This window comes from Cebus imitator, unplaced genomic scaffold (assembly GCF_001604975.1).
Source record: "Cebus imitator isolate Cc_AM_T3 unplaced genomic scaffold, Cebus_imitator-1.0 Scaffold79, whole genome shotgun sequence".
NCBI lineage: Eukaryota > Metazoa > Chordata > Mammalia > Primates > Cebidae > Cebus > Cebus imitator.
This window is the reverse complement of record NW_016107394.1, coordinates 1,433,890-1,458,645: the sequence shown is the minus strand read 5'-3', so window position 1 is coordinate 1,458,645 and position 24,756 is coordinate 1,433,890. Positions and strand designations below refer to the sequence as shown.

Below are 24,756 nucleotides of genomic sequence, written 5' to 3'. Positions count from 1 at the left end.
CTTGGCCAATTTGGCTATTGAAATTTGTGTGTGCTTTGCAAAGTTTTCATGTTGTATTTTTCACCTCCATCGGTTCATTTTTATTCTTCTCTAAGCTGTTTATTCTTGTTACCATTTTGTCAAACCTTTTTTCAAGGTTCTTGGTTTCTTTGTATTGCATTAGGACATATTCTTTTAGCTCAGAGAAGTTTGTTATTACCTAGTTTATGAAGCCTGTTTCTGTCAGTTCTTCATGCTCATTCTCTATCCAGCCTTGTTCCCTAGCTGGTGAGGAGTTGTGATCCCTTGGTGGAGGAGAGGTGTTCTGGTTTTGGGTGTCTTCATCATTTTTGTGCTGGTTTCTTCCCATCTTTGTGGATTTATGTACCTGTGGTCTTTGTTGTTGGTGACTTTCAGTTGGTGTCTCTGAATGGATGTCCTTTTTGTTGATGATGAAGTTATTTCTTTCTGTTTCTTAGTTTTTCTTCTAACAGTCTGACCACTCTGCTATAGGACTGCTGGAGGTCCACTCGAAACCCTACTTGCCTGTGGATCATCCATGGCTGCTGCGGAACAGTAAGGGTTGTTGCCAGTTTCTTCTGTTATCTTTGTCCCAGAAGGGTACCTGCCAGATACCAGCCTTAGCTCTCCTTTATGAGGTGTCTCTTTGTATATATGGGGGTCAGGTAGCTGCTTGAGTAGACAGTCTGTTCCTTAAAGGAGCTCAAGTGCTGAGCTCTGAGTTCCATTGTTCCTTTCAGAGCTTCTAGGCAGGTATGTTTAAGTCTGCTGCAGCGGAACTCATAACCACCAGGTTTTTTCCCAGGTGCTCTGTCCTGCGAAGTTGGGGCTTTTTAATAAGTTCCTGACATGCTGCTGCCTTTTTTCAGAGATGCCCTGCCCCGCGAGGAGGTAGTCTAGTCACAGTCTGCTGTGCCAGCAAAGGCATTGCTCAGCTGCCATGGGCTCTGCCCAGCTGCTGTGCGAACTTTGTGGTTTTGTTTATAGATGTACAGTTAGAACTGCCTCGGTAATGGCGGACTGTCTCTGTAATGACGGCCTGCCTCGGTAATGGCGGAGTGCCTTGGTAATGGTGGAGTGCCTCGGTAATGGTGGACTGTCTCAGTAATGGCAGACTGCCTCGATAGTGGTGGTCTGCCTCAGTATGGCGGACACCCTTCCCCACACAGAGCTGGACCATCCGGGATCTAGCTGTGCTTGCTGTGAAACTCTCAATCCAGAGCATTTCAGATTGCTGGTCTTTGTGGGGGTGGGACTGGCCGAGCCAGATCACCTGGCTCCCTGTTTCAGCCCCCATTTTTTCAGTTGAATGGGCAACTCTGTTTCCCAGGCGTTCCAGGTGCCAGTTGAAATGGCCACCCAGATTTGTGTGTGTCTTTGTGTGGAGACCCGCTGCGCCAGCTGCAACAGCTGTGTTGGAGACTCGTGGCACTTTTCTGCCCGGGAGTCTCCTGGTCTGTGGGCAGTAGAAACTTGTTTGGAAATGTGGTGATCATTCACCTTCTGTGTTCTTGCTGGGAACTACATTCCAGAGCTGTTCCTATTTGGCCGTCTTGGATTGTCTTGGCATTTGTTTTTTCATTCAACAAATGTTCATTGAAGTCTAACTGTTGTGCTAGGGACTAAGCTAGGTGCTAGCAGTCAGGATTCAGCCATGAACAAGACAACCATGGTTTCTACCACTGTGGAGCTTGCAATTTAGTAGAGAAGATAGATATTCAGCAAATTATCACAGAAATAATTACTATTGTGAAACGTACTGTAAATGAAAAATGTAGGTTGCTTTGAAGAATGTATAATATGGGCCTAAGCAGTTTGAGTGGGAGAGTGAGTCCGGTTCTTTGAAGAAAAGATATTTAAATGGAGATCAACAGCATGAGTCAGAATTTGCAGGTTAAGAAAGAAGTAAGAGCCTTCCATATAGGAATAACTCTGAGTGGTTCTTGACCTGGGCTGCACTCTACCGTCACCAAGTACAAGAGAGTATGTGGATCACCTGGACATCTTATGCATGACTGGTGGAGTGTAAAGTGATATACCTACTTTGAAAAACAATTTAACAGTTCCTTAAAATGTTAAATATATTTTTATTGTATGACACATCAGTTCCCCATCCTGGATATTTGCTCAAAAAAAAAAAGCAGGAGTTACTGGAGATGAAATCAGAAAGATGGCAGGTGTCAGATCATTCTGGGCCTTGCAGGCCACATTAAGAAATTTTAACTTTGGCCGGGCGCGGTGGCTCACGCCTGTAATCCCAGCACTTTGGGAGGCCGAGGCGGGTGGATCACGAGGTCAAGAGATCGAGACCATCCTGGTCAACATTGTGAAACCCCATCTCTATTAAAAATACAAAAAATCAGCTGGGCATGGTGGCGCGTGCCTGTAATCCCAGCTACTCAAGAGGCTGAGGCAGGAGAATTGCCTGAACCCAGGAGGCGGAGGTTGTGGTGAACCGAGATCGCGCCATTGCACTCCAGCCTGGGTAACAAGAGCAAAACTCCGTCTCAAAAAAAAAAAAAAAAAAAAAAAAAAAAATCACTCCAAAAAAAAAAAAAAAAAAGAAATTTTAACTTTATCTTAAGAACAATGAGAAATTTTTGAAAGGTTATAAGCAGAGACTGACAAGAAAAATGAAAACATATGTTCACATGAAGATTTATACATGAATACTCATAATAGCTTTATTTGTAATACCAAAAACTGATGAATGGATAAACAAATGGTGGTATAGCCATTCAATAGAATACTACTTAGCAATAAAATAGAACAAACTACTGATTCATGTGATAACATGGTTGAATCTCAAATCATGCTGAGTAAAAGAAGCTAGGTACAAAAGAGTAGAGTACATAATGATTGTTCCATTTAATTTGAAATTCTAGAACAGGCAAAACTAGTTTATAGTGATGGAAATTGGATCAGTGATTGTGTGGGGAGGGAGAATGAGGGTTGGCATTGAAGGACCAAGTAAGAATATTCTGGGGTGATGGAAAGGTTCTGCATCTTGACTGGGGTGGTTGTTACACATGTATGTGTGTTCGCCCAGCACATTAAAATGTGCATGTAAAATGAGGGCATTTGATTACTTGTAACTGTACGTTAAAAATATTTATGCCTCATTTTTATAAGGGTCAAAAACAGGTAAAATTCGTCTGTGATGATACAAGTCAGAATGTTACTATGGGGTGTGGGTACTCATGGTAGTATTGACTGGAAAGGGGCAAGAAGGATGGAGCTTTCCTGGAAATGTTCTATATTTTTTGTTTCAGTGGTAGTTACATGAACATACAGATTACATAAAAATTGAATATATAATGTAAAAATATATATGTAAAATTGTCTGTATATTTACTTATGCTCATTCCTGTATATATGTTATGTCTCTATTAATGAAAAAAAAAAAAAAAAACAAACAAACCCAAAAACCCAGCTTTTGCCTGGCCGCATTCAGAGAGAAATACTGATTTGATTGGTCTGGGGTAGGACCTGGGCATCAGCAATTTAAGAGCTCAAGTGATTCTACTGTGCAGCCAGAGTTGAGAACTACTGCTCTATGTGAAAAGGCTGAGGAGGGAAGAAATGGCGTGTCAAGAATGCTCATAAAAAGCAGGAGTTTCACTTCTCTTTTATTTAAAAAATTTTTAATTAAAAAATTTTTTTTATTTTTTACTGCTTCTTGTGCAGCAGGGCTACCTGATAAGCAGTGTGACCAGAGTAGTCAGGAGTTTCACTTCTAATACGCAGTTATTTTTTTTTATTATTTATTTATTTATTATTATTATTTTTGAGACAGAATCTCGCCCTGTCACCAGACTGGAGTGCAGTGGCACAATCTTGGCTCACTACAACCTCCACCTCCCGGGTTCAAGTGATTCTCCTGCCTTAGCCTCCTCAGTGGCAGGGACTACAGTCATGCGCCACCATGTTTGGCTAGTTTTTTCTTTTTTGGCATTTTTAGTAGAGATGGGGGTTTCACCATGTCAGCCAGGATGGTTTCTATCTCCTGACCTTGTAATGTGCCCACCTCAGCCTCCCAAAGTGCTAGGATTGTAGGCATGAGCCACCATGCCCAGCCCAATATGAGGTTATAGAAAAAAACAAAAAAGCAGGAGTTACTGGAGATGAAATCAGAAAGATGGCAGGTGTCAGATCATTCCGGGCCTTGCAGGCCACATTAAGAAATTTTAACTTTATCTTAAGAACAATGAGAAATTTTTGAAAGGTTATAAGCAGAGACTGACTAGGTTGGATTTTCAGCTGGTATACACTAGCACCGCCTATAGCTAGCTTTTCTGCTGATTGGTCATTAATTAATTAGATTATCTTCTCTGGGAGTGGCATGCTGTGTGGAGAGTAAGATTTGGAATGGTTAAGGGATACTGAATTAGGCTTGGTGATTGATTAAATGTGGGAAGTGAAGGAGAGTGAGATGTCAAGATTTCTGACATAAGCACCTGGAAAAGTAGGAAAGTTAGAGGAAAAATACTAGTTCAGGTGCCTGACAGACATCCATGTGATGTCTAGTAGGTAGTTGGGTTCTGTGGATTTCTGTGGGTCCTAAGTGAAACTTGAACCAGAAACATAATTGTGGGACTTGGTAATAGTAATTTCTTTAACTAGTAACTGAAGGCATGAGAAGAGGTAAAATCACTTTAGGAGAGTATATGTAGTAAGATGACAGCCCAGAGTTTATAAAAAAAATTCTGACATTTAGAATTCATGTAGAAGACCAGATATGGTGGCTCATGCCTGTAATTCCAACACTTTGAGAGGCCAAGGCAGGAGGATCACTTGAACTCAAAGGGTAGAGGCTGCAGTGAACCATGATCGTGCAACTGCTCTTCAATCTGGGTGACAGAGCAAGACCCTGTCTCAAAAAAAAAAAAAATAAATAAATAAAGAAAGTAAGGTAGAGAGGAGAAACCTACCTTGCATATTAGGGAAAGCCAAGATTTACTCATTCATTTAGCAAATTCTCTATTGAATACCTAGTATGTGTATCCTTTGGGATATTGTAGTGAACAAAAAAGCATCTACTCTTGTGGACCTTACTTTTAGTAGAGGGAGATAGATGATGAGCAAGCCAAGGAATAAATATATCATGTGCCAGGTGGAATCAAATGCTATGAAAAATGAGAATCATGAGCTATGCCCTCAGATATCTTCAAATAACTATAATTATAAACTGACTGAGGTAAGGTCATAGGAGGTACAAAGTCAGAAATGCTGGTGGAACTCAGAAGTATATCTCATTGCATTGCTCAACATGGAGCTGTATATATAGTTGATGTTGTAGATTGTTATTATTATTAATTTCAAAACAGGGTCTTGTTTTGTCACCAAGGCTGGAGTGCAGTGTCAAGATCATGGCTCACACAGCCTGAACTCCTGGGCTCAAACAGTTCTCCACTTCAGCCTCCCAAGTGACTGGGACTACAGGTGCACACCACTACACTGGGCTAATTTTTAAATATTTTTTCTTCCTTTGTAGAGACGGGATCTCACTATGTTGACCAGGCTGCTTTTGAACTCTTGGCCTCATGTGATCTTTTGACCTTGGCCCCCAAAGTGCTGAAATTATAGGCATGAGCCACCAAGCCTGGCCAATGGATTAATTTTTGATGAGTGACCTCAGGGAGAGAAGTGAGCTTGGTCAAAAGTCAGAGTTTAGAAGCTGGGTGTGGTGGCAAAAACCTGTAATCCTAGCCATTTGAGAGGCTAAGGCAGGAGGATTGCTTGAGCCAGGAGGTTGAAACCAGCCTGAGCAACATAACAAGACCCCCTCTCAAAAAGAAAAAGGAAGTCAGAGCTTAGAATCTGTAGTGATTTGTGTTAGTATTGCTTGGGCAGCTGAAACCAGTGCCAGCTTTGTCTGGAAGAAAGGGTCTTTTGAATTCCTACCCCCTGCTGAGAAGAGCTGGGCCTCTTCTTGGATATGAGGACATGATGTTCTAACAGGCACAGGAATGTCTCTCAGATAGGTAGAGTTTTGCCTAGCCTAGGGATATGACTCCTTTCTCTGTGGCTAGGCCTGCTGTGTGCCTCAGCTGAGACGCTATATTTCATTGGGGACCTTTTTTGGATAACTGTAGGTCTCAGACATGTTCCTTTTTTAAGATTTCACATTTCTATGGCCAGGTGCAGTGGCTCATGCCTGTAATTCCAGAACTTTGAGAGGCCAAGGTGGGTGGATCACCTCAGGCCAGGAGTTTGAGACCAGCCTGGCCAACATGGTGAAACCTATCTCTTCTTTTTTTTTTTTTTTTTTTTTGAGACAGAGTTTCGCTCTTGTTACCCAGGCTGGAGTGCAATGGCGCGATCTCGGCTCACTGCAACCTCCGCCTCCGGGGTTCAGGCAATTCTCCTGCCTCAGCCTCCTGAGTAGCTGGGATTACAGGCACACACCACCATGCCCAGCTAATTTTTTGTATTTTTAGTAGAGACGGGGTTTCACCATGTTGACCAGGATGGTCTCGATCTCTTGACCTCGTGATCCACCCGCCTCGGCCTCCCAAAGTGCTGGGATTACAGGCTTGAGCCACCGCGCCCGGCCTTCCCAGCTAATTTTTTGTATTTTTAGTAGAGACGGGGTTTCACCATGTTGACCAGGATGGTCTCGATCTCTTGACCTCGTGATCCACCCGCCTCGGCCTCCCAAAGTGCTGGGATTACAGGCTTGAGCCACCGCGCCCGGCCTTATCTCTTCTAAAAATACAAAAGTTAGCCAGGTGTAGCAATGGGCACCTGTAATTCCAGCTACTTGGGAGGCTGAGGCAGGAGAATCGCTTAAACCTGGGAGGCAGAAGTTACAGTAAGCTGAGATCGTGCCATTACACTCCAGCCTGGGAGACAAGAGTGAAACTCTGTCTCAAAAGAGAAGAAAAAAAAAAGACTACATCTGTCCAGAGTGTCCATCCCTCATTCCTCCCTCACCTCATCCCCATTCTAGGCCCCACGCTATTTTTATCTCTGCAAATTCAGGGTCCTTGACTAAATTTGAAAATCTTCCCAGGACTAGTGCTCTCCGGTCTTCGTCTTTTGATTCCTTTCGGAGGGTGAGAGTGGATTCTAATCCCATCAGTAATAGTTGCAGAATTTGCTAGTCCTGGCTGAGGAATAAGAGGTGAAGTGGGGAAAGTTTTTCTTTCTGATGGGGCCCCTGCTGGTAAAACTTGCCAGTTTCCAATTCATCCTCCAGGGATGAATTACTCTTTAGTTATAAGAAACAAAAAGTGGTTGGGAAAGTCGAGGCATTAGATGGACAGTAGATATTGATGGTGGGAATTGGTGGATTGTATTCAAGAATTCCCTTGCCTTTTGGGGAGATACAGTTTTAAAATTAATTAATTCATGCATTCTTCATTTGTTCATTTATTCATTTAGCCAGCACATACTGATTTCATACTTGACAGGGTAGATTTTAGTGATAGTATTATAATGGGCCCATGGGGATAGAGTAAATCAAGCTTGGCTCTTACCACTTAGATGTGGCATGTGAACAACTCGTAACATGAGAGCTAATATAACAGAGCTATGCACAAAGTGCTGTGGAGCATAGAACAGTGAACAGTGAATGATTAGTTCTGCCTGGAGAAAGGTGAGGAGATTTGGACATGAGGGAAAGGACTTTGTGGTTCTGTCTGCAAAGTGTAGTCTTCAGACCATGGCAGGTGGGAACAAAGTCTTTTCAGGGCATCCAGGAGATCAAAGCCATTTCATAATAGTATTAATATATTATTTGCCTTAGAAAAAACTGTATACCTTTGTACTAATGTTGCAAAAACATTGGTAGGTAAAACTGCTAGTACCTTAACACAAATCAAAGCAGTGGCACCAAAGTACTAGTAATGACTGTATTTCTTACCTCCACATACTATCAGTTAAAAAAAAAAAAAGTTTTCAACAAAGAAGTGGAAGTCATTAATTTTGTTGAATTGCATCCCATGAGTTCATGCCTTTTAGTATTCTGTGTGATGAAATAGTAAGTATGCATAAAGCATTTCTGCTACATGTAGAAGTTTGATGGTTATCTCAAGCACTTGTGCAATTGAGCTGTAAGTTGATATACCTCCTTTTTTTTTCAGGTAGCACTATTATTACTTCAAAGAATACTTGACTGATAATTCTGGTTACTCAGTATTTTGCAGACATTTTCTTGAAAATAAGTGAAGTGCATCTTCTACTTTAAGGAAAACAACTGGTAGTATTAGTTGCTAATGATAAAATTCTAGCTTTTAAGTGAAAACTGGATTCTAGAAAACTTGTATCTGTCATTGTGAAATTGACAGTTTTTCTGGATTAAAAGCTTTTCTGATGAAATCAGTGGTGATATTAATGATTGTGACTATTTTGGTATTGTATAAATGAAAGTGTCAACACTTGGAAGCTCTGCAGTAACTCCTAACCAATAGTTTCCAAATGACAAGTGCATCATGTTACAAAACCATGCATGTATAAAAGATCCATTCAAATTATGAGATAGACCAATGGATTTTAATGTTACAGAGTGGAAAAAGTTTATTCATAAAGTTTGGGATTTCACATTGCAACTAACCTGTAAGAAACCTAGCACTTGGCCGGGCGCGGTGGCTCACGCCTGTAATCCCAGCACTTTGGGAGGCCGAGGCGGGTGGATCACGAGGTCAAGAGATCGAGACCATCCTGGTCAACATGGTGAAACCCCGTCTCTACTAAAAATACAAAAAATTAGCTGGGCATGGTGGCGCCTGCCTGTAATCCCAGCTACTCAGGAGGCTGAGGCAGGAGAATTGCCTGAACCCAGGAGGCGGAGGTTGCGGTGAGCCGAGATCGCGCCATTGCACTCCAGCCTGGGCAACAAGAGCGAAACTCCGTCTCAAAAAAAAAAAGAAACCTAGCACTTGTTGAATTTGGGTATAGTCTCATATAATATCCACAATTGTCTGACTAGTAAAATGCTCCTGTCTTTCCCAGCTGCATATCTATGTTTTGATCTTCAGTCAAAACAATACCTCACAATAGGTTGAATGTAGCTATAAGATTATATCTGTCTTCTATTAAGCCAGACATTTAAAAGATTTGCAAAAATGTAAAATAATTCTACCCTACTCATGAATTTTTTCAGAAAACAATTATTTTACTTAAAATATTATTTATATTTGCATATAAGAGATTTATTATTGTTTTAAAATGAATTAATGAAAGCCTGGATAGCAGCAACAGCCTGGCTGTCACCACTATGTCCCTGAAAGCTGAGTTTTTTTTTTTTTTTTTTTTTTTTTGGAGACATGGTCTCACTGTTGCCCAGGCTAGAGTACAGTGGTGCAGTCACAGCTCACTGCAACCTCAGCATCCTGCGCTCAAGTGATCCTCCTCCTTCAGCCTCCTAAGTAGCTGGAACTACAGGCATGCACCACCATGCCTGACTTTTATAGAGATAGAATCTCACTATGTTGCCAGGCTGATTTTGAACTCCTGGGCTCAAGCAATGCCTCAGCCTCCCAAAGTGCTGGGATTATAGGTGTGAGCCACTGTGCCTGGCCCTGCAGGCTGATTTTGACAGTGTTGCAGAAGATGTGAGGAAGCTGAAAACAAGACCAGATGAGGAAGAACTGAAACTACTCTATGGGCTTTACAAACAAGCTATAACTGGGGACATTAATATTGAGTGTCCAGGAATGCTAGATTTAAAAGGCAAGGCCAAATGGGAAGCATTGAACTTCTAAAAAGGGGTATGAAAGGTGTGATAAGTGCCTATATTTCTTTCTTTCTTTTTGAGGCAGAATCTTGCTGTGTTGCCCAGGCTGGAGTGCAGTGGTGCAATCTCGGCTCACTGCGACCTTTGCCTCCTGGGTTCAGTGATTGTCCTGCCTCAGTCTCGTGAATAGCTGGGATTACAGGCGTGTGTCACCATGCCTGGCTAATTTTTTTTTTGTATTTTTAGTAGAGATGAGGGTTCGCCATGTTGGTCAGGCTGGTCTCGAACGTCTGACCCCGTGATCCGCCCGCCTTGGCCTCCCAAAGTGCTGGGATTACAGGCATGAGCCACCGTGCCTGGCTGAGTGCCTGCATTTCTAAGCAAAGGAGCTGATAGAAAAAGATGGAGTTTAGGATAAAGCATATATGAAAATTGTCCTTTGGAAGCCTTTATAATAGTATCATGATCTAACATTTAGAGGGGGAAATGTACTTTTAACTTTATGTATCATGTACATTTTTGCGGTTAGCATGAATTGTAATACTTAAATAGAAGTATACTGAAACTACCTAGTTAACTAAACTGTGGTTACTTAAATTAGGTATCTGTAAAAGCTCTTTTAGAAAAGTATCTTATTTTTTATTTTTATAGATTTAGGGGGTACAAGTGCAGTTTTGTTACATTGATATATTGTGTATTGGTGAAGCCTGGGCTTTTAGCATACCCGTCACCCAAATAGGGTGGTTTCTTGTCTCTTACCGTCCTCCCACTTGCTCCCCACCCCCCCGCCACTTTTCCAAGTCTCCACTGCCTCCAGGGACTCTCCATGTCCCTGTACACACTGTTTGGCTTCAACTTGTAGGTGGGAATATGTGGTGTTTGATTTTCTGTTTCTTAGTTGTTTCACTTGAGATAGTGGCCTCCAGTTCCATCCACGTTGCTGCAAAAGACCTTCTTTTGTGGCTGAGTAGTATCGTGTGTGTGCGTGTGTGTGTGTGTGTGTGTGTGTTTGTGTGTGTGTGTAATATTTTCTTTATGCAGTCATCCATTGATGGACACTAAAGTTGATTCCATGTCTTTGCTATTGTGAATAGTGCCACAACAGACATGAGTGGTAGGGTTATCTTTATATAATGATTTCTTGTCCTTTCTTATCCTTTGGCTAGCTGCCTAGTTTTGGTTCTTTGGGAGATCTCCATACTGTTTTCCATTTTCCATAGAGGTTATACTGGTTTGCATTCCCCCAACAGTGTATTCCGTTTTCTCTGCAACATCACCAACATCTGTTGTTTTTTGACTTTTTAGAAAAGTCTTGCTCTGGTAGTATGTATACAAAGACTTTAACAATTGTTTGTTCTTTTGACTTACCTGTTTGTCTACAAGTGTTTATTGTTACTTGTGTAATAAAAACAGATTGTTAGGAAAAAATAAAATAATAACCAATTATAACAATTTGTGTTTTTTCCTTTTTTAATTCAAAATTCTGTGGAAATTTTATTTGAAATGCTCTGATCTATACCTTATGAAACATTATCAATCTTGAAAAAAAATCTTGCTGAGGCAGTTTGCAAAAGTTTTACGTTGCTAAATATTCATTAAGGCAATGTAGGTAGTTAGTTTTTAACTTTTATTTTGAGTTCAGGGGTACAAGTGCAGGTTTGTTACATAGGTAAGCTTATGACATAGGATTTGTTGTATAGATTATTTCATTACCCAGGTATTAATCCTAGTACCCATTAGTTATTTTTCCTTATCCTCTTCCCCCTCCCACCCTCCATCCTCTGAAAGGCCCCAGTGTGTGTTGTTTCCCTCTGTGTGTCCATGTGTTATCACCATTTAGCTTCTACTTAGAAGTGAGAACATGTGGTATTTGTTTTTCTCTTCCTGTATTAGTTTGCTAAGGATAATGGTCTCCAGTTCCATTTGTGTTCCTACAAGGGCATGATCTCATTCTTTTTTATGGCTCCATGTGTTTTACTTTCTAATATGTAAACATTAAACAGTTCTTTGGAATTAAAAAATGTTAAGCATATAAAAGGGTCCTCAGACCAAAAAGTTTAAAAACATATGCCTGTGGTATTTTCCTTGCCTAGAACTCTTCTTTTTTTCTCTAGAGAAATCTTACACATAATTGTAGAGTTAATATTTAGATATTCATTAAAAAAAATTTACTGAGCATCTTATCAAGAACCTGGCTCTTTGCTTGCTGCTGGGGACATGGTACCAGTCCCTTCTGGAGATCACAGTCTGGTAGGGAAGACACGTTAAACAGATAATTGCAACCCAGTATGATAAATGTTACCAGTGATAGCATATAAATGTTGTGGGAGTTCAGGCTACTGTCAGAGTCTTGCAAAGAGCCACTTGCCCACTCACCTGGAACCTATGACTGATCAGGTTGATTTGATTATACCTCCTATATTTGATTCTTCATAGACAGGGAAAGTGACTGAAGTTAACAGAAGATGAGAACTGTTTACTTGCTGTTCTGGGGGTAAAGAGGATAATACAAATGTATTAAATATCAGCCTTATGCCAGGTCCTATGTTAGGTGTTTTAACAAATGTGATTTTATTTTTAAAAAGTCTGTGCAGCAGATTGTTATCCTCATTCTGCAAATGAGAAATTGGAGTCTCAGAGAAATTAAACAACTTGTCCAATATCATATGGTTTGTAATTAGTGAAAATGGGATTTTGATATGTGTTCTGACTCTAAGTCCCGGCTTTTTCACTGTAGTTATGCATTGCTAAATGGATGGCTCTTTGAAGGTATTTCCAGAGAGTTGTGGGAAACCTTGCCAGATTGGAATGTGTAAGAGAAAATAGGAAAGGTCTCAGGAAGAACAGAGAGACAGCTTAAGACATGCTTGGTTGAAGGAGTTATTTGTGAGTTTTGGCTGAAATGGCTTTTCTGTACAGGATTCAACTGCCATAGGGGAATCAGGCCTTTGTACTCCCTATCCCTCAATCTCTTTAATCCTTCTCTATGTCAGCTGATGCTAGCAGCAAATGTCACCTGTCTGTCTGATCAGGTTACAAACCAGAGCCTGGGTATTTGAAGCCCAAACTTCTTGGACTTTGTAGGTCTTTGGGAAAGGTGCTGGTTAATTGACATCAGGCCAATAGTACCCATCCTGGAGGCCCCAAACCCTAGAGCTTGATAAACTATTTCCATTATTTTAAAAAGCCTAAGTTGTGCTTTACTTAGGATAAGCCTGTGTATGTATACAGGCTAATGAAAAGATTGGATTTCTATATCTCTTTAATTATTATTATTATTATTTTTGAGACAGGGTCTTGCTCTATTGCCCAGGCTGGTGTTCAGTGGCACAAACATGGATCACTGCAACTCGACCTTGTGGGCTCAAGTGATCTTCCTACTTCAGCCTCCTGAGAGCTGGGACCACAGGTGTGCATCATCATGCCTGGCTAATTTTTTAAATTTTTGTAAAGACAGGGTTTCACCATGTTACCCAGTCTAGTCTTTAACTCTTGGGCTCAAGGGAACTCCTGCCTCAGCCTCCCAAAGTGCTGGAATTACAGGTGTGAGCCACCACCCCCAGCCTTGGATGTCTTTCTTTTAGCGCAGTTCAATATGATTTAGGTGTGCTACCTATGATATTCTGTAACAGAGTTCAGCAAACTATGGCCCGTTGGCCAAATCCAGTTCACGGCCTGCTTTTATAAATAAAGTTTTATTAGAACACTTTCAAGCCCATTCACTTATATTTTGTCTGTGGATGCTTTTGTGCTACAATGGCAGAGTTAAGTTGTGCAACAGAGACTATATGGCCCACAAATTCTAAATTGTTTGTTATCTGGCCCTTTACAGAAAAAGTTAGCTGATACTTAATCATGATTCTTTCTATCATGGCACTTAACACATAGTGTTTTAATTGCCTCTCCCTCCCACTTTTATAATTAACCTTCTGAGAGAAAAATGAAGTATGATTCATATCTTTATGCTCATGCTGATCGTAGGGCCTCATATATGAAGAACATTCAGTAAATGTCTAAATGGGCATATCATGGGCTAATTAAGAAGCTCTAATATACAATTATATATGTTTTCATTGGTGAGGAAGTTGAGAAACAATGCCTTAATCTTTGGGTGTATTCTGCTCTCTCCCTAAGTTCCCACTGCCCCTTCATCCCACTTCCCAATTTGGAACAACAACTGTCAAGGGAAATAAATTTATGTAGAGATATTTCTTTTTGTATGCATACTGTTCATTGTATTTTTTTCTTTTATAAAACTGTTACAGGCTGGGTGTGGTGGCTCATGCCTGTAATCCCAGCACTTTGGGAGGCTGAGGTGGGCGGATTGCTTGAGGTCAGGAGTTCGAGACCAGCCTGGCTAACATGGTGAAACCCCGTCTCTACTAAAAATACAGAAAATTAGCTTGGTATGGTGGTACGTACCTATAATCTCAGCTACTTGGGAGGCTGAGGCAGGAGAATTGCTTGAGCCCGGGGGGCAGAGGTTGCAGTGAGTGGAAATCATGCCACTGGGCTCCAACCTGGGCATCAGGGTGAGACTGTATCTCAAAAAACAAAAAAAGAAAAACAAAAATAGCCCTGTTTCTTAGTGTTCTTTTTGCTCATGTTATTACCTGTGGCTTCTAAAAGATGAAAGCAACCCAAGGCCAGCTATCTGGTCACCCTAGCAAAAAGGCAGTTGTGAAGATGGGATTTTGAAGTGCTAACCTGGGTGTCAGCAGACTTGGGGTCTTACTGTGGCTCTTCATCTTGCCTGTGACTTTGGCACATCATTTAACATCTGTGAGCTTCAATGTTCAACATACCTTTATTGAGTCACATCTGGGACACTTTAAAATTTAATATTTATACTCCTCCCTTATTTTGAAAAGGATTTGAACAACTGGCAAGAAGTAGAGAAGTGACCTGTCTGGTCTTATCACTGTCTCTGGCTGGCAGACAAGTAGATGATTAAATGGATTAGGATATTTTAGGTCTTTGATTAGTGCCTTCTAAAAGGCGTCATAACCACAACCTCTTCACCCTGTCCTTTCTGTCCTGTGACAACTTCTATTACCTAGGAAGTCAAAATCTATTTTCTTTGAGGGTCATCTGGAGAATATTTTGCCTAGGAAGTAGTTGTCAAGATCCAGGGCAAAAGGAAAGAGGAATTTTAACATAAGGAATTGGAAGAAAAACTAGAAGCTTCAGTCAAAATGCCCTTTTCAAATAGTGACTTTGAGGTATGGAGAAGAGAATGACCTCCCTAGATCACATGGTAGAGTTAAGCCTAGATTTCAGGCTCTTTCTGTTATGTGCATCATTCAGACTAGGTGTTTTCCAGGCTTGTAAGAGAGGATTAGGTGTCACAGAAAGAGCTAAGGTGGCCTAGGCTCTTGTGCTGGCTTTACTGCTGCATGAACATGTGATGGTGGGCAGAGAAAACTGTATCCCAGACCACATAAGTTGTTGTATCAGATGAGCTCAGGACCTTGAGATATCTAAAAAAAATATTTGCCTGATATAGCTGTCTGTGAGAAGGCATGAGATGTGAGAGGTTTCCCCAGTCAGCCTATGGCTGGCCTTCTATGTATCAGCAGTGACGAAATGAACAAAAAGGAAAATTGTACATTATTTGGGCACTGGGCCTAATTAGCTGTTGTTCTGTTTCCAGAAAGATTACATTGATTTATATTTGTTTATTTGACTGATTAAAAATAATATCTCATTTGAATATGTATTTCTTTGATTACTAATGAGGCCAGACCTTTTCCTGTGTTCACTAACTATTTATGTTTTCTCTCATTTGTGAGTTACTGATGCACATTCTTGTCTAGATCCCAACATATTCCTAGTCCTATGTGAGACTTCCCTGCCAAGAACTATTAGGATGATAAAAAGCATTGTTCTTGGGGGGAAGCTCACCATTTTCTTGGGGAGACACTTAAAGGCTAGATGAAACACTTCTGTCACTGTGCAAGTAGCTAGTTAAGGGCCTACATGAGGAGTCAGATGCTAGAAGCTAAGGATGCCGACACAGGTGGGTGATAGGTTTTGGGTGATGGGTTCTGGGTGGCAGCTCTGAGTAATGTTGTCTCTTGCTTTTCATACACAGAGTTTTGCCGAATTGACAAGCCCCTGTGTCACAGTGAGGATGAGAAACTCAGCTTCGAGGCAGTCCGTAACATCCACAAGCTGATGGATGATGATGCCAATGGTGATGTGGATGTGGAAGAAAGTGATGAGGTGAGATTTTTCATCCTGCTATGGCTCTCTTTTCTTCCTGTGTGAAACAGTCCTTGAAAGCTGCTTAGACAGACTATTCCCTGCGGAGAGATGTTCTCTGCTGGCGTGTTCTCTAGGAACTCATCCCCATCAGCGAAGGTGGCTCCCAGTAGAGCAGCCCTCCGGGAGTCAGCCTGTCAGAGTGTAGACTTTATGCCTATGTCTGTGCCTGGGTTGGCTCCTGCCTGCCCGTTGGCTAGTTGCATAACACTGGCTGAGCTGTGTTGTTTGGGAGGGAGAGGGATCCCCAAGGCTGGTCTCTATGATTTCCTTGGATCCTTATTGCAATCCTGCTATAGATGGAGGGCATCAGTCTGTTCTTAGCCCTGTGTTGGCATGTGGGATAAAAGATAAGACACCCAGATCCTGCCCTTTGGGAGGAGTTTATATTCTATTTGGGAAGAGGAAATCTTTTTAGAAAGATCATTCTAAATTCCAGGCTGAAGTTTTTGGGAGCCAGTTGAGTGGTCTAGATAGTAAGAGCTAGAGGAGTCTCTAAATGGAAAAAAGCTCTATTGTTGTTTCATCCTTTAGCATTATTGTACCTGCAGCTCAGCAGATCCCAGAGAAAAAGCCATTATGTGTGAAAATATTTAAAGGTTTCTTCATTTAAAGCTCAACATATACCAGTAGCTTGGTGAAGCTACCAAGTTATGCCAAATCTTCAATAGTGATGTAGTTATATCGTGACGGGGGAGATACCCTACTCTCTCTTCCTTCCTGCCAGCCTACCTTTGAGTTTCAAGTTCAGTTTTGGATCCCACATTGTCAGAAGGATTTGGAACATTGAGGGCCTATACAGAGAGGGGTGACATGAGTGATAAAGTATGGAAGCTGTGAAACAAAGAGCATTCAACACAATTATGTTTATTAAGTGTCTATGTACCATGCACTATGCTAGGCATGGAGTTGAGACTGTAAATAAGACAGATACAGTCTGTCTTTATTTAACTTAAAGTCTAGTGAAGAGACTTTAGCCTGGAGAAGAGGTGAGACTTACATAATATAATTTCTATCTTTAAATACTTAAAAGTAAAGAAATCAGACATAAGTAACGATGATAGTACAGTGAAAACCATGATACTAGCTATCATTGATTGAATTATTACATTATGCCAGTTCCAGTGTTAAGCTTTTTGCATAGTTACTCTTTTAACTTCAACAGACTTATGAAGTTGATATTATTACCAGGGAATGGAGCCTTAGAAAGGTTAAGCATTTTGCTCAGGGACACAGTGGATATCAGAGCAGATCTGATTTCAAAGCCCATGCTCTTAAGTAATGCTGTATTGTTTCTCCTATTCTTTGAGCAGACCCAGACCCAAAGTAAAGTGGGGAAAGTAAAAAGTAGGCATTTTCTTTGAGAATAAATAATTGACTAACAGTGAGAGCTATCTTGTCATAGAAGAGACTTCTTTGGTAGATAGTGACCTCCCTATCACTGAAGATGGGCAAATAGAATTCAGAACTCCACTGAATCTGGGTGTGGTGGCTCATGTCTGTAATCCCAGCACTTCAGGACGTCAAGGCAGAAGGATATCTTGAGGCCAAGAATTCGAGACTAGCCTGGACAACATAGTGAGACCCTGTCTCTACAAAAAAAAAAATTGGCCGGGTGTGGTGGCATACACCTGTAGTCTCAGCTACTCTGGAGGCCGAGGCAGGAGGATTGCTTGAGCCCAGGAGGTCGAAGCTGTGGTGAGCTATGATCATTGCATTCCAGCCTTGGCAACAGAGCAAGACCATGTCTTGTAAAAAAAAAAAAAACAACCAAAACACAGAATCCACTGATTGGTCAGCAGAGGGGATTTGTTTATAAGGATGAACCAGATAATGTTTAAGGAATTTAAAGGAAGAGAAAAATAGACTTCTTGGAGAAAAAGTAAAATTTGGATATAATGGAAAGAGTTGGGCTTACTGAGTAGTGGAGAATCAGTGTGAGAATAGCTGTAGAGGTAGTAAGAAACAGTGGGTTGGTTTGGTTAGATAGAGGGACTGTGGTAGAAAACCATAGAATAAAAAGTTGGAAAGGATAGTGGGGCCCAGGCTGAGATATGTATACTTGCTGAACCAGGCAACTATAGGTTCTTGAGCAAGGACAATGATCATGATGCAAGTATCTGAAATTTGGTTACATCCAGAAGTGTCACTGACCTATAAAGGATCAAAATCATATTTGTCTATGCTGAAAATACAGCCATGTTCCTGGGGGTGAATGAGGCCTAGTGGTGTCCTGATCGCTGTCCCAGGGCCTGGCCACAAAATCAGGGAATGGATGAAGAAGGTGATAATAATCCAAGATCTATAAATTCTTGGGTATCTTTGTTGTCTGCTCCTCATCCGTTTCTTTTTCTTTCACATTCTGTTGAATTGTTTTGTCAATGAGGGGAGGAATAAAATGTTCATTTTAGAGGAATGTTACCACAACAAAAAGCTCATCAGCACAAACTGTTCCAAAATAACACAAAAGCTGTTACCCTACTCTTCTCTGAGCCAGTGGTGAGCTGTTCTTTTTCAGTATAGTTTTTCCCTTGCCTTGGTTTCCACTGCTTTCTCTGCAATCTCAGGCCTCTCATGGTTAAAGAGGCCTGCTGGTCTAGGTTTGCAGGATCAATCACAAGCTTCCTTCCTAAGAGAGAAAGTAGCAAAATGTGTGTGCCTAAGTCAGTTTATTTTTTATTTACTTAATTAATTTATTTATTTTGAGACAGAGTCCTGCTCTGTCGCTAGGCACTGGGCTGGAGTGCAGTGGTACAATCCCAGCTTGCTGCAACCCCCGCCTTCCGGGTTCAAGCAATTCTCCTGCCTCAGCCTCCCGAGTAGCTGGGACTACAGGCGTGCACCACCACACCCAGCTAATTTTTGTATTTTAGTAGAGATGGGGTTTCACCTGCCTCTACTAAAGAGACAGCCAGGATGGTCTCTATTTCTTGACCTTGTGATCTGCCTGCCTTGGCCCCCCAAGAAGTCAATTTAAACATGTATAAGACAGCTTTGGAGTTCAGGATCTAACTAGAAAGTTGCGTAGATATTGGGCAGGGCGCGGTGGCTCACACCTGTAATCGCAGCACTTTGGGAGGCTGAGGCAGGTGGATCACTTGAGGTCAGGAGTTCGAGACTAGCCTGACCAATATGGTGAAACCCCAAATTTTTGTAAAAATACAAAAACTAGCCAGGCATGGTGGCTCACGCCTGTAATCTCAGCTACTCTGAAGGCTGAGGCAGGAGAGTCACTTGAACTCAGGAGGTGGAGGTTGCAGTGAGCAGAGATCATGCCACTGCACTCCAGCCTGGGTGACATAGCAAGACTCTGTCTCAAAAAAAAAAAAAAAAAGTTGGGTAGGTATCTCAGGGCTTAGAATATTTTGTAATGGATGATGGGGTACCAGAAACCCTGGTTCTTTTGGCCATCAAGAGGGTTTTTTCTTTTTTTTCTATTCATTAAAACTTTCATTCCACTTGCTAAATTTAATAGACGTGTTCTTTTTTGTGTGTGTGTGTGCAGGATATAATTTTATTTTTTAAATTTGTTTTATTGCATTTTAGGTTTTGGGGTACATGTGAAGAACATGCAAGATTGTTGCATAGGTACACACATGGCAATGTGATTTGCTGCCTTCCTCCCCATCATCTATATCTGGCATTTCTCCCCATGCTATCTCTCTCGAACTCCCCACCCCCCACTGACCCTCCCCTATTTCCCCCCAACAGACCCAAGTGTGTAGTGCTCGCCTCCCTGTGTCCATGTGTTGTCATCGTTCAACACCCACCTATGAGTGAGAACATGTGGTGTTTGATCTTCGGCTCTTGTGTCAGTTTGCTGAGAATGATGCTTTCCAGGTTCATCCATGTCCCTACAAAGGACACAAACTCATCGTTTTTGATGGCTGCATAATATTCCATGGTGTATATGTGCCACATTTTCCCTGTCCAGTCTATCATTGATGGGCATTTGGGTTGGTTCCAGGTCTTTGCTATTGTAAACAGTGCTGCAATGAATATTCATGTACACGTGTTCTTATAATAGAACGATTTATAATCCTTTGGATATATACCCAGTAATGGGATTGCTGGGTCAAATGGAATTTCTATTTCTAGGTCCTTGAGGAATCGCCACACTGTCTTCCACGATGGTTGAACTACTTTACACTCCCACCAACAGTGTAAAAGTGTTCCTATTTCTCCACACCCTCTCCAGCATCTGTTGTCTCTAGATTTTTTAATGATCACCATTCTAACTGGCGTGAAATGGTATCTCAATGTAGTTTTGATTTGCATTTCTCTGATGACCAGTGATGATGAGCATTTTTTCATATGTTTGTTGGCCTCATGTATGTCTTCATTTGTAAAGTATCTGTTCATATCCTTTGCCCACTTTTGAATGGGCTTGTTTGTTTTTTTCTTGTAAATCTGTTTTAGTTCTTTGTAAATTCTGGATAGCAGCCCTTTATCAGATGGGTAAACTGCAAAAAGTTTTTCCCATTATGTTGGTTGCTGATTCACTCTAATGACTGTTTCTTTTGCTGTGCAGAAGCTATGGAGTTTGATTAGGTCCCATTTGTCTATTTTGGCTTTTGTTACCAATGCTTTTGGTTTTTTGGTCATGAAGTCCTTGCCTATGCCTATGTCCTGAATGGTTTTGCCTAGATTTTCTTCTAGAGTTTTTATGGTGTTAGGTCTTATGTTTAAGTCTTTAATCCATCTGGAGTTAATTTTAGTATAAGGTGTCAGGAAGGGGTCCAGTTTCTGCTTTCTGCACATGGCTGGCCGGTTTTCCCAACACCATTTATTAAACAGGGAATCCTTTCCCCATTGCTTGTTTTTGACTGGTTTGTCAAAGATCAGATGGTTGTAGATATGTTGTCTTGCCTCTGAGGCCTCTGTTCTGTTCCATTGGTCTATATCTCTGTTTTGGTACCAGTACCATGCTGTTTTGATTACTGTAGCCTTGTAGTATAGTTTGAAGTCCGGTAGTGTGATGCCTCCGCTTTGTTCTTTTTGCTTAGAATTGACTTGGCTATGCGGGCTCTCTTTTGGTTCCATATGAAGTTTAAGGTATTTTTTTCCAGTTCTGTGAAGAAGGTTATTGGTAGCTTGTTGGGTTTAGCGTTGAATCTGTAAATTACTTTGGGCAGTATGGCCATTTTCACGATATTGATTCTTCCTAACCATGAACATGGAATGTTTCTCCATCTGTTTGTGTCCTCTCTTATTTCATTGAGCAGTGGCTTGTAGTTCTCCTTGAAGAGGTCCTTTACGTTCCTTGTTAGTTGTATTCCTAGGTATTTTATTTCTTTGTGGCAATTGTGAATGGCAGTTCATTCTTGATTTGGCTTTAAGTCTGTTATTGGTGTATAGGAATGCATGTGATTTTTGCACATTGATTTTGTATCCTAAGAATTTGCTGAAGTTGCTTATCATTTTCAGGAGATTTTGGGCTGAGATGATGGGGTCTTCTAGATATACAATCATGTCATAATAGATGTGTTCTTAACAATTATGCTTGGATTGTTTATGAAAATTTCGTAAGACATTAAACAAAGCTAGCCATTATCTCATTTCCCTGTTAACTATTTTTACAGCACATGCATGTTAGGCAAGTATAAAAAAAAATTACAAAAGCAAAAAACCTAAAAAAAAAGAAGTTAAATACATGGGTTTGTTTTGTTTCTTTTGTTTTACTGCTATGCTTGATATACATGAAGTAACGAATATCAAGCAATTCATTTTTACCTCATCTTTACTTTTACATTTGTTCTTAGTTGCCTCAAACATTTAAATACAAATAAAATAAGTGTAGCAAAAATAATGAAAGGTAACAGCAGGTAACTTTACGGATATTGGAATGTGAACTGTTTCTGCCCTTATCCAGAGTAAAATGGGTCACAGCTTTGTCTAAAGGAACACTTCTGCAGCTGTAGTCAAAGGTGTGTACATTGAGATTGAGTATTCAAAAAAAAATTCAACCTGAGAAGGTGTAAAAAAAAACAAAAAGAGATTGAGTATTCCACAGATATACATGTGGTATCCATGGGCTATCTGTTTCTACCACAGTCTTTTAAGTGCTTCAAACCTTAAAGTACCCACAATTACTACATCTGCGATGATCCTTTTTACTCCCCATCAGTACAAACCAATACATAGGCATTTTTCTTTGGTTAGACTTGGGAGCAGTTATAACACTGGCCCTTGTGAAGCTGCAGTGTACCAAAAGGACTATGCCAAACATTTATAACCTTTATAGAAATTCCATATCCCTGTATTGGCCATTGTAAGATGAAAACAGATAACTCCCTAAATGTTAACTGGTTCTACTCCGCTAATATTAAACATAAAAACCTGGGAAATTACAGAAATTCAAATAGAAGTAACACAAACCTGTCATAAATCATAAACAAAAACTCTCTGTGGGACAGCATGGATGACAAATGGTCTACTATGTAAATTTTAGAATGAGGCAGACAAAAGTAGGAAGGCCAGTTAATTTTCCCCTCCTTCTCCTACTTCGGTTTCATTTCCTTGGGTATCCAATGAAGGACCTGAGATTTTTTTTTTTTTTTTTTTGAGACGGAGTTTTGCTGTTGTTACCCAGACTGGAGTGCAATGGCACGATCTTGGCTCACCGCAACCTCCGCCTCCTGGGTTCAAGTAATTCTCCTGCCTCAGCCTCCCGAGTAGCTGGGACTACAGGCACGCACCACCATGCCCAGCTAATTTTTGTATTTTTAGTAGAGACGGGGTTTCACCTTGTTGACCAGGATGGTCTCGATCTCTTGACCTCGTGAGCCACCCGCCTCAGCCTCCCAAAGTGCTGGGATTACAGGTGTGAGCCACCGTGCCCGGCCAGGACCTGAGATTTTTATAAGCCACCTAAAAGCCTTGCTGATCACTCAGAACCTTACTAGAAGTCTGAAGAGGTGCTCTATTGAGGCTTCATGTATTCAGCCTCATACTGTTAACTTTTTTGCATAACTGAACTGTAACCCCAGCACTAGATCTTTTAAAATTTTAGCCATTTCTTGATGAGGCGTGGTGGCTCATGCCTATAATCCCAGCACTTTGGGAGGCCGAGGCAGGTGGATCACGAGGTCAGGAGTTTGAGACCAGCCTGGCCAGCATGGTGAAACCCTGTTTCTACTAAAAATACAAAAAAATTAGCGGGACATGGTGGTACGTGCCTGTAATCCCAGCTACTCGGGAGGCTGAGTCAGGAGAATTACTTGAACCCAGGAGGCGGAGGTTGCAGTGAGCCAAGATCGCGCCACTGCACTCCAGCCTGGGCAATAGAGCCAGATTTTGTCTCAAAAAAAATTTTTTTAAAGCCATTTCTGAAGTCTTTCTTCCTACAGATAATTGTGACTACAGTGTTAAATTTTCTTTGTATGAATTGAAGCATGTCTTCAGGCCCTCTTGCACTATTACCCTAGTACCTAGATTCCTATATACATTCTTATGATTACTTCTTATAATTTTCCTATCTCTTCTTTGATTTATTCTCATTTCTCTTTGTAAAAGACACATTTATTTAGCATCATGATCAAACGATTACATTTAGCAATCAACAGCATGAGTAAAAAAATTATCTACATTAAAACTCTTTGTTAGCATGCTTTACATTTTCCACAGAACAGAAACTAAAATAACCTGTTATACCATTAGTCACAAATACAGTCCTACAATTTTTTGCCTACACACATGAGTATTGTCTAAAACATGGCTTCTTTGTAGCAGCTAGGCCCTGCCACCACTGTGCTTGCCTGAGTTTACCAATCTGTTGTAACCTGTAGCTTCCTTGTCACTTCTCTGTTCCTCTCTCCTGCTAAGCATTTTCCTGGCTTATAAAATCTTTTCCTGGTAATTAAAATCATCTGCCACTGCCATAGCTACTGCTGCTTCCGGAACCGCCATAGCTGCCTTGGTTTTGTGGTTTGGACACCATAGAATCCAAAGCTTCTGCCTCTAAAGTTTCCTTGCTTCATGCATCCAAAACTTGAGGACTGATTGTTATAATTGCCAAAATTATTGTAGCTTCCACCATCTCCAAAATTGCTTTCAATACTGCCACCAAAGCTGCCTCTGCCTCCACCATTGTTAAAGCTGTCATAGCTGACACTCCTGCTGTAGCTACTGCCCTGATTCCCATAATCCTGCCTCTCCTTCCATAGCCTTTGCTTCCTCCAGAGTAACCAGGCTGACCCTCTATAACCACCAAATCTATTATAGCCATCCCCATTGGCACCAGATCCACTACCACCATGGCTGCTACCAAAGTCACCACAACCACTGAAGTTTCTCCTCTGTGACCAAAGTTGTCATTCCCACCAAAACCACCTCCATGATCACCACCAGTTTCCAGAACCACTTGGATCTCTGGCTAGATGAAACACTAGCCATCTCTTGCTTCAACAGAGCTTTCCTAACTTCATAGTTGTGGCCATTCACAGTATGGTATTTCTTTTTTTTTTTTTTCCTTTTTCAAGTGATCTCCCATCTCAGCCTCCTGAGTAGCTGGGACTGCAGGTGCACACCACCATACCTGGCTAATCTTTGTATTTTTTGTAGAGACGAGGTCTTGCCATGCTGTCCAGGGTGGTCTTGAACTCCTGGGCAAGTCATCCCATGCCTTGACCTCCCAAAGTGCTGGAATTACCAGGATGAGCCACTGCACCCAGCCAGTAATTCTTTTAAAAATATTTATTTTGGCCGGGCGCGGTGGCTCAAGCCTGTAATCCCAGCACTTTGGGAGGCCGAGGCGGGTGGATCACGAGGTCAAGAGATCGAGACCATCCTGGTCAACATGGTGAAACCCCGTC

The 24,756-nt window shown here is 41.2% G+C and overlaps 1 protein-coding gene across 5 annotated transcripts in view; it reads left to right on the top strand.

Moving 5' to 3' along the window:
• Positions 1-24,756, top strand: part of STIM1 (stromal interaction molecule 1) — a 239,070-nt gene that overhangs the window by 102,981 nt on the left and 111,333 nt on the right. For all 5 annotated transcript variants that reach the window (XM_017532855.2, XM_017532858.2, XM_017532856.2 and 2 more), the window contains exon 2: positions 15,774-15,904. In XM_017532855.2, coding sequence (XP_017388344.1) covers positions 15,774-15,904 — 131 coding nt within the window. The remainder of the gene's footprint in view (positions 1-15,773; positions 15,905-24,756) is intronic.